The sequence below is a fragment of the Stenella coeruleoalba genome (assembly GCF_951394435.1).
Source record: "Stenella coeruleoalba genome assembly, chromosome: 5".
In the NCBI taxonomy this organism is placed as follows: domain Eukaryota; kingdom Metazoa; phylum Chordata; class Mammalia; order Artiodactyla; family Delphinidae; genus Stenella; species Stenella coeruleoalba.
Genome location: NC_137150.1, coordinates 36,993,584 through 37,008,470, shown reverse-complemented (window position 1 = coordinate 37,008,470; position 14,887 = coordinate 36,993,584). Strand labels below are relative to the sequence as shown.

The 14,887-nt window shown below is 43.5% G+C and overlaps 1 protein-coding gene across 6 annotated transcripts in view; it reads right to left on the bottom strand.

The window, feature by feature from the left end:
• KCNAB1 (potassium voltage-gated channel subfamily A regulatory beta subunit 1) overlaps window positions 1-14,887 on the bottom strand; it is a 508,411-nt gene that overhangs the window by 100,821 nt on the left and 392,703 nt on the right. For all 6 annotated transcript variants that reach the window (XM_079921204.1, XM_079921205.1, XM_079921206.1 and 3 more), the window contains one exon: window positions 12,097-12,140. In XM_079921204.1, coding sequence (XP_079777330.1) covers window positions 12,097-12,140 — 44 coding nt within the window. The remainder of the gene's footprint in view (window positions 1-12,096; window positions 12,141-14,887) is intronic.

Here is a 14,887-nt window from a genome sequence, read left to right as displayed (position 1 = left end):
CTTTCATACTCAGCTCAGATATTTCTTGCCCCAGGAATCCTTCCATGATCTCCTCTTAGGCGGCCCTCATATGTGTTCACATGCACCTCATATTCCTCTCAGAGCCCTGGTCACACTGTGATTCATTCATTCATTCATTCATTCTATAAATGAGCATATATAAGCAGCTTCTCTGATCTAGGCATGTGTTCTGAACTGATAATCAAGCAGGTAATAAGTCAGACTAATAAGCTATCACCAGCAAACATAAATGCAAGGTGTCCTCTGGGGGCACACAGCCCAAGGATCTCATTTTGCCTGGGAATCAGGTCACTGCCCCCTCCCCGCCTCCCCACTTGTGGGCTGTGTGAGGGTGGCCACTGGTGCTCTGATGTGTTTTTTCTCCTGTTTCCCCAGCATGCCGTCTGGCACATCTTGTGAAATCTTTGGACACACAAATGAAGGAGAGGAGTGCTGATCCCGTGCTTTCCAGGGATGATGGAATCAGCCTCAGTTTCTACCCTCTAAGAGCTCAAACTGAGACATGGGTGGCATCAGGGGCAGCCCATCCACCAGCAGGACCAGGGCAGCCAACCAGCCCTCCCAGGAAGGTGCTGGAAGGAAGGGTGACTGGAATGGTGTGACAGGTAACAAAGCCAGACAGAGGGTCACTCCTAGAAATGAGTCTCAGGGCCAGTCTTGCCTTCTGTCTTCAGCCAGAAGCAGTTAAGTATCACCACTGAAAGCAGGTTGGCTGAGTTGGGCTACAGTTTCTGCTCAGAAAGGGCCAAAGGAAAGGGTGGCATAGAGCAGAGTGTGGAGAAACGGGAAGGAAGGTAGAGTAAGAGACTAAGAAGAAACATGACAAGTTCCCCCAGAAAACCTGTTTCTAGTAATTGCAAGCAGAGCGAAGCCAGGACCTTCATCTCCTGTTTCCTTCTCTTCAGCCTGAAGAAATCCCCGTGGTTAGATTGTCAGCGTTAATTTAGCTACAGCTCATTACCTCATCACCCATTTTCTGTAATTGCATGTTGGGTAACCTCCTCCTCCTCTCATTTTAATTAGTAGTCAGATATAAAGTGAGCATTGATGGTATTTTCTGCTTTGCTCTCCTGGAGGTCCTCCTTTGCATATTCCAGGTGTTAGGATGAAGTTTTTATTTGCAAATGAGCCTCAGGTCTCACTGATCCTTCAACATGATGGGGAAGTATTAAAAAGGCAAAGCTACATGTTTATCCTGCTGAGGAAAATTCTGTCCATTAGGCAAACTGAGGAAGCAGAAGGTAAACATGAGCTGACTCAGCAAACTGTGAGCATACCTCATGCTACAGAAAGGGCTGGGAGAATTTTGATTTTCAACCTTGGCTACCAAAGACACAGAAAAGGCTCAGATAAGCTAAAATAAGTGGGAGAAGGGCTTTCAGGATCCAGGGATATCTTTTCTTCTTAACTCAGAGCAGAGAAACTCAGAGCACTTTAAGCAAGAGTGCTTTAAATTTCCTTTAGGAATCTGCATTCTGTGGTTGGGGTGGATTTAAACCCTTCCCCAGCTTCAGGGGTGGTTCTTGATTGCCGGCAGTTCTTCAGTGACTGATTCACAGATGGATATACAAGGCAGTCAGAGCTGATGGGATGTATGGCTTGGAGCATGTGCAGCCATCTTGTCACTCTGAGGGCAGCCTGAGAATGGACAAGCCTCCAGCTTGCAGAGCTCATAGTCTGATCCCTGGATCAAGCCATTTGGGTCCACTGTCCCTATGAGCCTAAAAATTTCTGTTTCTGCTTAAGCTGATGTTTTCGCTTTGCTTCGAACTGAGTTTTCTGTTCACTGACTCTAGAAGGCTCCTGGTTGGTTTAGTAGTGCTAAAAATAACTGGGATTTTATTCCTAACTTCATCCAGCTGAGGCCTCAAAGGCCTACATACAAATCTCCACACATTTCCCCTCAGTGTGCTAACCCACAGCAGCCTACCCCTCAGGCATTTATACTGCCCTCCAGGAATGGCTCCCCATGGCCCTGCCTCACTTAAGCCAAGCACACCAGAGGCATGGCCCCAACCATAAGAGAGGACAGCACCCCATCGGGTTCCCTCATGTTTTAGCCTCACTATTGGAGTAGCTCAATTGCATGGTTGATTGAAATTGAAACTTTCATTTTGGTTTTTATATTGCAAAGGGTATAGGAGGGAGTTCCCTGGCAGTCCAGTAGTTAAGACTCTGCCCTTCCAATGCAGGGGGCACGGGTTCGATCCCTGGATTTAAAAAAAATAAGGGGGTACAGGAAAATAATCTTATAAATGTACTCTTCATAAATGTAGAGTGTGTACAGGGCACAGTCTGGGTAAACAATATGAATACACTTGCATATACACAGGTATGTTTTTTCTTTGAGTACAGGAGCTATGGCAGGACTTCATGAGGTCTTGAGGTCTTCAGGGATGCACGGGAGGGAAAGTCATTCAGGGCATCCACACAGAAACAAAAGGTTTGCACTCAGCTGCCTTCTCACTTTGAAATCTCTTACGGGGACAGCTCACCTGGTCATGCACCAGGGTCACAGATTCTGGCCCCCATTCTGCCTGTGGAGCTTGGACGGGTCTTTGTCTACCCTACTCTGGACAGTGATGCCAGGAGTTGTTTAGGCTCTGACATTTTCTAGTTCTAAAGTAGAGTAAAGGCACTTTCACCCAGCTGCCACCCTCGAGTCTTAGTGAACTTGACTGTTGCCCATATCACAGCTGATAGAGCTGGAGGGGGCCTTACATGCCTGGTCCAGCTGTTCACTTCTCAGGAAGGAGAGACGTGGAGAGGGCAGTGGCCGTGGGCCCATGGAGACTGGAGGCGGGGGATGGCGGGGAACAGGCGGCTGGTGGAGGGGCAGGAGATGCGGGCTTGTCGTCTCTACCGCTGGCCTTGAACGAGACATGTCCCCTCTTCCTGCCTCTGTTTTTCTCATCTGTAAAGGCGGGGACGACTGCAAAGACTAATTCCTCTCACAGCTGTGAGACCATGTTTACAAACTGTCATCACTTCCAACACATTGCCCATATCTGGGTCTGGGGAAAACCTTTTCTCCCCCACTATCTGATGGTTTTGCAACTACTTGTTTCACTTTTGGATCACAGATTAACAAATGAGGGCTACTCATCCTTTTATAACTGCACTGAGGGAGATTAGGGTGTGTGTGTGTGTGTGTGTGTGTGTGTGTGTGTGTGTGTGTACACTTGAGGTTGTGTAGACTCTTCTGCTTCCTCTTCTCCAGTTCTTCCCTGAACCCAACTCTGACAATGTGCGGGGCATCAGGCTGTCCGTTTGTCACCCAGCTGTGTCTCAGCTCCTGACACCCTCTATGAGGGAAGCAATGGCACATGGCCGGCAGCCACTGATAATTCAGAGGGCAACCAAGTTGTCAGCAATTCTGAAGATGGATTTTATCCATCAAAGTAGAAAATGAGGAAGAAATATTCTAAAACAATTTTATAAAAATATAAATGCCTCTTCATTTTTAATGTGTATGCACCATGGCATTTATTCAAGGTAGATGTTCCAGGAAAAGTGACAAGCCTATAATTCTCTTGTTATATGTTTAATATTCATGCACGATTTAAATTCTGTGGGTATCCTGGTCTTAAGATAGTTCACTCTGTGTTAAGCAAAAAAATTGGTAAACGTTCTGAGAGAAGAAATTGCCCTTTTAAAATTGTTTCTCGTGTCTCAGAGGCATTTTATAAATACTTAATGTTGTCGTTGTTATGTTATTATAATAATAGGAGAGATGGCTAGTTTACATTGGGTTTAGCAACAAGAATGAGAGTCACGAAGGGTGTCAAAAATAATATCATTCATGTTAAACATTTAATGTCATGTTTTCCCAGTGTCAAAATATTTAGTGCAGTGAGAGCATCTCTAAGGCAGAGGGGGATGAGCCAGGAGTACATTCTGCACATATGCAACACATTAAGAAGAAGCCCACACAGTTTAATCATAAGATTCACTGCTTTTGCTCTAGAAGGTTCCCTGGGCTAGGGCAGGGCCCAAGGCAGACAGGCCCAGGTGGCAGGCGCTGAATGGAAGGGGAGGTGAGCTCAATCTGCCCGCCCCAGGAGCCTTCCCAGGACACTGGCTCCAGAGAACCCCGAGGACAACCCTGAGCTGGGCAGGTTTTCCTCATGGTGACCGCAGTTCAGGTGGAGATGCCTCAGCCAGCTCCAGGGCCCGGGCCTGGAGGCAGCAGCCAGGATAGAAACACAGCCAGCACCTGGCTCACCAGATACCAGCGCACACATGTTGCCACCTCCTTCCACCTGGTGAGGACAACGGGTTCCAACCCTACCACTGTGCCTCAGAATCATCGGGACAGTCTTTTTAGAACACCTGTGCCTTGGGAGACTCTTATTCAAAAGGTCTGGGTGGAGACTGGTTATGTGCTTTGTAAAAAGCACCACAGGTAATTCTGCTGTGCAGCCAGAGTTGGGAAGAAACACCACTTGAGAGACTCAGTGTCTCTAAGGTGTTATATATTTTACTTTATGACTTCATTCCTTCAAGGATGAAGTGTGAAAGGCCTGCCTGAATGAACACAGAACATGATGATCGTGGAGTCAGTTTGCTCTCCCTGGGAATTACCGCCTTGAGGTTTGGAAATCAGGCACCAAAGGCACAGGGCGTTCCTTCCCTTCTTCACTGCTAGATCCAGACCCAGCCCTGTCTGGCAGGAACACGTAACATGCCCTCCTGACCAGTGAACAGCCCAGGAGGACTCCTTTGGGGATGATGGTCTTCTACACGAGGATCCATATGTGCTCAGCTGAAAAATGAGCAAGTGACCACATACCCCCTGATCTGTGCTCCTCCCACCTTCCCATAACCTTGCTCACTCCCTAGAAATACTTGACTGTTTGCTTTGCCACATATACCCGTGCAATGTTTACAAAACTAGCAAAATGCTTTTATTAGTTAGGGTTCTCCAGAGAAATAGAACCTTATAATTTCTTATAAAATTTGTTATTATATATTTATATATATTAATATATTTTATACTTATATATATTATATATAATTATAATATATAATAAAATATATTTACATAGAGAGAAATTAAGTATATATATATATATATAGAGAGAGAGAGAGAGAGAGAGAGGGATTGATTTATTGTAAAGAATTGTGTCCCATGATTGTGAAGGCTAAGAAGTCCCAAGATCTGTCATCTGCAGTTCAAGACCCACGATAACCCACGTGTAGATTCAGTCCGAGTCTGAAGGCCTGAGGACCAAAAGAGCCGATGGTGTGTAAGTTCTAGTCCAAAAGCCAGCAGGACCCAGGAAGAGATAATGTTTCATTTTGAGTCCAGGGGTCAGGAAAATCTGATGTTCTAGCTCAAAGCAGTCAGGCAGGAGGAGTCCCCTCTTATTCGAGGGGGCTCAGCCTTTTTGTATTATTCAGGCCTTCAGCTGACTGAAGGAGGGCCATCACCCACATTAGGGAAGGCAATCTGCGTTACATAGTCTATGAATTCAAATGTTCATTACATCCAAAGTCATCCTCACGACATACCCAGAATAACGTTTGACCAATTTAGGCACCCTGTGGCACAGTCACAGTTGACATAAAATTAACTATCACATGCCTTTCTTCCTGCAAGCCTCTTATGTGGAGGGAAGCACGTATATCCCACAGCGAGTGGCACAGGGTAAAGTCTGCCCCTTTTGAGCACCTGTAGGAGCAGCTGCCTGCTGTGGGGTGTCACCTCCAGTGGCATGAATCAGAAGCGGCCCCTGCTCCTAATGTGTGTGGGTAGATGCCCCTTCCATCTGCAGCAGTGAGAGCCCTGCTGCATACTCTGTGCCCCAATCCAGCCTAGACTCGTGTCACTGTGGATAGAGTAGAGCCCCTGGTCCCTGACGTATGTTGGGGATAACCCTCGATGCTGGGCCTCTCTCTATCCCCTCTCCTCACCTCCACCTGGCGTTCTCAGTTTCTGTGTTGATACGTTACTGGAGAAAGCCAAAGAACCAGGTTGGCTGGACCGCAACATTTCATGATGTCTGACTTTCCCTGGATCTTCACTATTACCCACTGTGCATTTTGTCATTCCTTAGAGATTGATCCACGTACCCAGTCATACATTCAATAACTGTATTTGTGCACCTACTACTTGCTAGATACTGTGATCTGCTGACAGTACGATAGGGGTGTAGAAAAAACAGAGGTGATCTCTGGGAGCATGGAATCTGACAGACTCCAAAAGGCAGGTGTCCTAAACCTGTCCAAATACCTCAGTCCTCTGTATTTGCAGGTGACCTCAGTGACAACCATGGGTTCAGCCTTGTTAGAATTTCCTGGGTCTTTATTTCCAGCTGGAGCTCTCTCCAGCCCTCCCTGTGCCCCCTGGATATCTGAGGCTGAAGCTGGCAGGCTCTCGGGTCTCCTCTTCCCAACACTGCTCCTGCTTCTCCTCCATTCTCCTTCCTCTTACTGCTCCCTCCTGCATCTCCTTCTTCTGAGATTTCAGCCCATCCATCTACACACCCAACCCAGGAACTGGGGCACCCTCCCCTGCTCAGGTAGACCTCTCATTCTGCATCCCAAGGTCACCGAGTCCTGTTTATTTTTCCTCCTAAAAAATCACCCTCTTCCTGTACATCTTTAATATCACTATCTCATCATCTTGACTCCAGTCTCAACCCTTTCCCCCTCTAATCTAGCCTTCACATCATTGCCGGAAAACAATTCTAATACATCTTATCATGTCCTACTCCTGATCCAAGTTTTTCAATGGCTTTTCACAAGCTGGAGCAGGGTTTTAAAGCTCTTTTTTTTTTTTTTTTGGAAGAAGGATGCTTATTTTCCTTCAAAATGTAATATGAAGCACTAAAAAGAAATGAGCTATCAAACCATGAAAAGACATGGAGGAAACTTAAATGCATATTACTAAGTAAAAGAAGCCAATTGCAAAGGCTAGATACTGTAGGATGTCCATACTATATGAAATTCTGGAAAATGCGAAACTATGAAAACAGTAAAAGGATAAGTGGATGCCAGGTGTTAGGGGTCAGAGAGAAATAAATAGGCAGAGCACAGAGGATTTTAAGGGCAGTGAAACTACTCTGTATGATACTATAATGGCAGATACCTGTCATTACATTTGTCCAAACCCATAGAATGTAAAACACCAAAGTTATACATATACCCAATGTAAACTATAGTCTTTGGGTGATAATGGTGTGTCAGTGCAGGACTGTAGCGAATGTACTACTCTGATGTGGGTTGTTGATAGTGGGGGAAGTTGTGTGCATATGAGGTGAGGGGAAATTTCTGCACTTTCTGCTCAATTTTGCTGTGAACCTACTCCTGTTCTAAAACATGAAGTCATTTATGACATACTACATTAAAATTTTACATTTAAATTTACACTAAAAGTCATATTTATATTTTCATTTAGAAAAAGTGGAGCTACATTGATGGAAGCGGTGGCAATGGAAGGAGGAGGGCAGGGAGAGGTGGAGCCCTGTCCGTTCCTCATCCCCCAAGTATTCCCTGAGACCTTGGGGATGTAGGACTTGGAGGAACACCAGAAACCTAGAGGACTAGAGTTCAATGCCTTAGCAAGGCAAACAATGGCCCTCCTGATCAGGCCTAGCTTTCCTTCCAGGCTCGGTTCTTGTGGTTCCCTAATACCCTGCATTCGAAATATTCTGCACATACACTAGTGTTTCCCACAGTACCTCCTGCTCCATGGGTCTCCCTCCAGGCCATTGCTCGTGTTGCCTCCTCTGTCTTGCATCCTTCGCCCTCTTTCTCTACTTAACGACTCCCTTCAGGTCTCAACTCAAGCAGCACTTCCTCTGCGAAGCTGCTCCAGATGCCCCAAAAGCCCTTCCTCATGCTTGGTTCATCCTGTACTCTCCACCATGGCATCCGTCCAATGCACTATTTTTGTGTGCCTGACTCCTACTATGCTGTGTGCAGTTTGAGAGCAGGGCCCTTGCTTCTTTCATCTGGATATCCCTTGCAACCAGCATGATGCCTGGCTTCCTAAATGTTTGCTGAGAATGAATGAGTGAATGAATGAATGAATGAATACATAAATTCTCTCTTCCTCTCTCAGAAGATGATCCCACTTCCCACTAGACTGAGATGATGTTCAATCACTCTTTGGTGGATTTTCTCCCTTCCCATCAGTTTCTTTGACTTTGGGTCTTGATAGCAGTGGTCAGTGTATTAATAAATCAGTCCAGCCACAGCAGCCCACAGGCAGGTTTCCACTTTATTTTTTTCCCCTATTCTTTTGTTAGCAGAATTGTGTTCCTTTAGATGTATCTTCAGTTCGTCCTTGGGTTATTTCACCTTTCTGCTCCCATTTACATATGCTCTTAGTTTATCAAAAGGAAGCTTGGCAGGGCAAGAAATTCCCAGCCTGTCCTTCTCTGGTGGAGAAGAAAGTCAGAATTGTTAGCTTTAATATGACCTTTAAGGTACTTCAATAAAAGACATCTGTAGTCGTGTGATTGCTTGGGATATTTAATACTTAATTTTCAAAGCCTCAGTTGAACACGGGCTGTATCTGAACTGATATCCCAAGCCTATAACAGTAAACCCAGCTCCACCTGGACTTGAGAGCTGAGGTCTGCAGAGCCTGACAAATTATCTAAGCCTGGTGCATTATTCCTTTCTATGATTTTTTTTGGTCTCCTATGGTTTACAGAGGTAGCTCAGAAAAGTTCTCAAAGAATACTTACTCAAGCTTTGTTGCCTGTTTTGAATGAAGCCAGTCAATCCCATGAACTTCCTTGTTTCCTCCTAATTTTTCATGCAGTGTCTAATCACAAGCATTCAAGCTCTTAGAAAAAACTTGAAGCTCAAATCAGGACTTTCTGCTCCTGAATCAAGTCTGTTTCAAAGTTCACCAAAATGGCTACAGCTCACACACAGTTTTAAAAAACTGTAGTCTGCCCTCTGGGGACTCATTTACAAGTGGCACTTCATAGGCACCTGAATTTTTTATAGTCTTAGGGCTTTTGGTTGATTTTCTCAGTACTTTTGATGAAATTATTTTCCACCACAGATACTGATTCTATGAGATAATTGTGTATGATTACCGTATTTCTTAATTCATATTTTCTTAAATTGCTATATTTCTTAATTTCTTTCAATAATAAATAGTGAATAGTTATTTACCATTAAGCACTCTCAAAAAAAGCTAAGGTTAGAGTATCCCTGATAATGAATCTACAAGGTCTTTCAAATACAAGTAAGTGGTAATAAAATCAAAGCCATAAATTAAGCAAATGTCAAATTCCCTTAGTCTTATGGTGAGCAAAGACCACCCTCACCTCCCAAATCATATCATTAAGAAGAATCAGAAAAACTCAGGCATCACTAGCCTTCAATGTTTTTGCAATACTGTAAAAGGAGGCAGAAATTGTTGCCACTATCTTTTATTTATTTTTTGTTGCCACTATCTTTTATTCTTTCACTACCATCCCTTCCCTGGTCTCCACACTTCCATTCAACAGGGTTCAAGAAACCCTCCTCCCAATTCCTCCCCCCAACTAGCTTTGGATCTCACATCATCAGTCCCCTCATGTTGTAGTCACTTACCCATCCCTAGTCAATCCCTCTCATCTGAAAAGTTTAGCTCTGGCTCACTGTCACTCTCTCCAATATTAGTTTTGCCATACGTTTTAGTGATTTCAATGACCCCCAAAGTAACCCTTCCCTGAACCTTTATCTTTCAGGCCCTTGACCTCTTCTGGTCTACTGATCTTGCACTCAACACAACCTCAGCCACTCTCCCCCAATGGACATGCCTTAGACTTTGTCATTACCAATAACTGAACCCCCCATGACCGTAGTTTCAAGCATCCCCCTTTCAAACCACCACTTTCTATTCTTCCAACTCACTATCTCTGCTGATCTTACTCCAACAATCCTTTGGGCCTCTGGAGGTACAATTCACGGATCCTGCCCACTTTTCACTGTCCCTCTGCCTCCTCATTTTCCTGGCTTCAGTCCTCATTTTCCTCCCTGCTCAGCTTCAACCCCAAAGTCCACCATTACAATCACCCCTCTGCATAAACTCTCAGCATCTCTGCCTCTCTTTTCTTATCTTATGCCCTTGAAAAACCCCACCTGGGCCTGCATGGTTGAACAAGACTGGAGGAAAAACACACGGCCATAGAGATGGTCTCACTTCAAATTTATTAGCATGAATCTCAAGCAGATCCTTAATGCTGTCTGGCCACTTTGATCCATCCCTTTGGTCCATTCACTCTTCTGCTCTCATCATCCTCTCTCTCCTCAAACTTTCAACACCTCCCTTTCATCCTCACTAACAGCTGATGACCTTGCTTCTGATTTCACTGAGAATACAGAAGCAGTAGAAGATAATTTCTAAAGATACCGCCACTGCCACCCCATCAACCCACCTACCAGTCTCAAAGCCCATGTACTCTGCCTTCTTGCATGTTACTTTCCTCTTGTGTCCTCAAGAAATCATTCCAGGTATTTTTCTTCTCTACTTATCTTAACCATTTTTTTCCTTCTCAAAAGAATTTCTTAATCAGTATGTAAATATACTGTCATTTCTTTTGTGTGTAAAGGTACCCTCTCTGACCACACTTGCCTGTCCAGCTTCCATTCGATTTCTAGGCTTCTCTTTATAAAAATAGTCATCAAAAGAGCAGCCACCAGTGTTTCTCTTTCCAGGCTCGCTTAAACCTATTCCAATCATGCGTGAGCCCCTGACTCCACCAAAACCGATCTTTTCAAAGTCATCAGTGACTTCCATGTTGCTAAACTGAATGATCAATTCTTGGCCCTCATCTTGCTTGACCTATGAGCAGCATTTGACAGGGCTGGTCTCTATCCCTCTTGAAACGCTGGATTCTTAGGACTCCCTGGTCTCCTGGTTCTCCTCCTCCATACCCACTGCTTGTTTTCAATGTTCTTTGTTGGCTCTTCCTCATTTCCCCAACTTCTTAATGGACTTCCCAGGTCACAGACCACGTGCTTTTGCTTTCTGTAATATCTATGCTCACTCCCTAAATATTCTTATTCAGTCTCATGGCTTAAACAGTATCTACATGTTGGTGACTCTCAAGTCATCCTACATCCAGCTCACATCTCTCTTCTAAACTCTAGATTCATATATCCATTAGCCTATATACCTCTTTTCTTGGATGTCTAATATGTCCCAAATCAATTGGCTCTCCCTCCTTCCTAAGTCTCTCTTCCTTCATTCTTCCACATCTCACTTACTGGCAACTCCATCTTTTCTGTTTCTCAGGCAAAAAAAACCCTTACAGTCATCTTTGACTCTTCTCTTTTCTCTTGCATCCCAAATAGAGTCCAACAGAAGATCTGCCAGGCTTGACCTTCAAAACATAGCTATAATCTGACCATTTCTCACTTCCTCAGCTACCATCCTGGTCTAGACTCTCTTAGGTTACAGAAATAGTTCTGATGATGCTGAATTGCCTGAACACCAAGGCTGCCTTTTCCCTTGTCTGGGGGATGTCTGGAAGCTGTATGCTACCCCAAGTCTCACACTCAGATTTTACCATTTCAGATTCATTCTTATGATATTAAAATTGCCATCTCTACTTACTATTCTTTAAATATTTACAGCTTCTGGGGGGAAATGTATATATAAAACTTTTTCCCTAAAACACTTAAGGTACATTATAAAAGTACATAAAATACATTAAAATATAGAAAAAAGTGAGAAAATTAGGCAAAGGGAAGATAAGGATAGAAAAAAATTCGTATGATGCTGCAGGTGAGGTCAGAATACAAATACATGCCATGAGGTTCTTCACACTTGCTAAATGGGAATAACAGAGGAGTCCCTTCCTCTAAGATGTGCTTTAATATCAGGTTTCTTTTTGCTTAATGGGCCCCCATAAGGCATCATGATCACAGTGGCTCCTTGAGTCTGAGAAGGGGAGGGCTGTGTGGGGCAGGAAAGGCTCAGAAGGAGAAATGAGGCAATGTTGGTCACGAAGTCCCTTCTCACCTGAGACTGCGTCCTGACCTACACCCCAGTCATTCCCTGGTATCCTCCCCAATCTCCCACCTCCCAGCCCACCCCCACATGATACCCTGAGTACTTACCAAGACCCAAGCAAGAAACTCTGAGTCCTGATTTTCCAAGATTCCTAGAATAAAAATAAAGCAACACATGGTCATTTCATCAGGTGAATTTTAACTGGGAGTATTAAATCTCACTTAAAATTTTTTTTAATTGAAATACAGTTGATTTACAATGTTGTGTTAGTTTCAGGTGTATAAATCTCATTTTTGATGATGTTGCTCCTGACTAGAGCCATGGTAGAGGCAGAGCCTCAGATGCAGGCCTGTGGTTTGGGGAAGAGACTCTTTCATCTCCATCTGGGCACTAGAAAGCCCAAAATGTGCATAGGCTCAGCACAACAACAAAGTGTCCCCACAAAACATAGCTTTTCAGACCTAATGATCTTCTTCATTAATTTGCTTACAAATGTATTGTCTCTCTCCTTCTAGAATGTGAGTTCCTTGAGGGCAACTTGATGGATAGGGATTATTAAAAGAACAAATACAAAATAATCCTTTAGGCTATTTAAACTAAATTTTATATATATATATATATATATATATATATATATATACAGTTCACATCTTTATTGGAGTATAATTGCTTTACAATGGTGTGTTAGTTTCTGCTGTACAACAAAGTGAATCAGCTATAAACATACATATATCCCTGTATCTCCTCCCTCTTGCGTCTCCCTCCCACCCTCCCTATTCCATCCCTCTAGGTGGTCACAAAGCACCGAGCTGATTTCCCTGTGCTATGTGGCTGCTTCCCACTACCTATCTATTTTACATTTGGTAGCATATATATGTCCATGCCACTCTCTCACTTCGTCCCAGCTTACCCTTCCCCCTCCCTGTGTCCTCAAGTCCATTCTCTACATGTGCGTCTTTACTCATATCCTGCCCCTAGGTTCTTCAGAACCATTTTTTTTTTTTAGATTCCATATATATGTGTTAGCATACGGTATTTGTTTTTCTCTTTCTGACTTACTTCACTCTGTATGACAGACTCCAGGTCCATCCACCTCACTACAAATAACTCAATTTCATTTCTTTTTATGGCTGATATATTTAAAAAAAAAACAAACAACACTACACAGGGACTTCCCTGGTGGTCCAGTGGTTAAGAATCCGCCTTCCAAAGCAGGGGATGTGGGTTCGATCCCTGGTCGGGAACTAAGATCCCACGTGCCACGGGGCAACTAAGCCTGTGCACCGCAACTACTGAGCTGGCGCCCTCTGGAGCCCACATGCCACAACTAGAGAGAAGCCCGCACACTTCAACAAAGATCCTGAGTGCTGCAACTAAGACCCAATGCAGCCAAAATAAATGAATGAATGAATTAATTAATTAATAAAATAAAATAAAAATAAAAAAGCTGAAAATGCAAACCTAAAAAAAAACCTACACAAAATTCCTACAAGAAGGTCGGATAGTCTTTAAATGATTCTTCCTTTCATCATGAACACCTTTGCTTTCCATCCTTAAAAGTTAATCCAGGGAAAGGAAATATATTTTCATTCTCTAAGTAGGGAGAGAACTAGGTGCTCTAATCTTCACGGTAAAGTGTTTGTCTGTGGAGACCCAGACCCAACCCATTTTCCTGTCATCCACCTAACTGCCATCAGAGAAGAAATCAAATTCTCAGAGAGAGGATGCCTCATAGAATTTTGTAGGGGTCCAGTGTGAGGAGATGAATCTTACACTATTGAAACATGGTAGAAAAGTGTATTCCTTATTCTCTGATCAGATGCTCTTATAAGAGCACAACTTTTCTCCTTGCTTCTACCCAAACAAAACAGCACCAACTTTCCCAATAAAATTTTCCACAGCTCGGTTCTTCCAGGTTCTCTCTTGATTCCTCCACAGTTTGCCTTCTTTAGAGCTAGTAACCAGTGCTCTTGTTTTTACATCTATTTCTTTTCCCTGCTTGCTATTATTGTCTATAAAATTCCACCTAAGCAACACATTTCATTTCCTAGCATGGTCCAAAGTGCATCACACTGCAGAGTTGAAAGACCCAGTTTTTTCTGCATTTGTTGTAACTAGCTAGGTGACCTTGGAGAAATCACTTCCTTCCTTGGAGTTCAATTTCTTCATAGTACGATGGGGTATTTATACTTATGCCATTCATTCAGCATCACTGTGGTGGGGCTGGAACATGATAATGTATGCTAATGTGTTCACAGTAAACGAATGCAAAGCGTAATTATTTTTGGTGCTTTCTGACTCTACTCACCCTCTCACAGACATAGTGCTAAATTTTCCATATGAAATGGGTATGTCCACCTGGCAGGAAACTATCACATAAAGGTATGTGTGAAAAATACTTTGAACTGCTAAATAGGAGAAAAATAATTGGACCTCTCCCATGATAATAATTTGCACCAGGAATTGTTCTTTTAGTAGTTTCTCAGAAAACCACAGGATGTACAGCCAAAAGATCTTGCTTTGTGGTCTAAAAGTCTCCTTTTTTGGGGGGGGGCATGTGGGATATTATTTCCCCTACCAGGGATGGAACCCATGCCCCTTGCAGTTAAGCGCCGAGTCCTAACCACTGGACTGTCAGGGAATTCCCAAAGTCTGCTGATTTTAAAGGATAGGAATATAGAGCAAAAGCTATATAGTGGGGAGAATAAAAAAAGACCTACACCAGAACAAAAAAAGCAAAAAAATACATAAGTGAATAACAGTCTTCCAGGTAGAGGTACTTGACATTGATGAATTAGTGAAGATTTATTCACAGGTTACCATGTTCAAGGCAACGTGCAAGGACATGCAGACACAGAGAGGAACAAGGCACAGTTCTCTACCCTTAAGGAGCTCTCT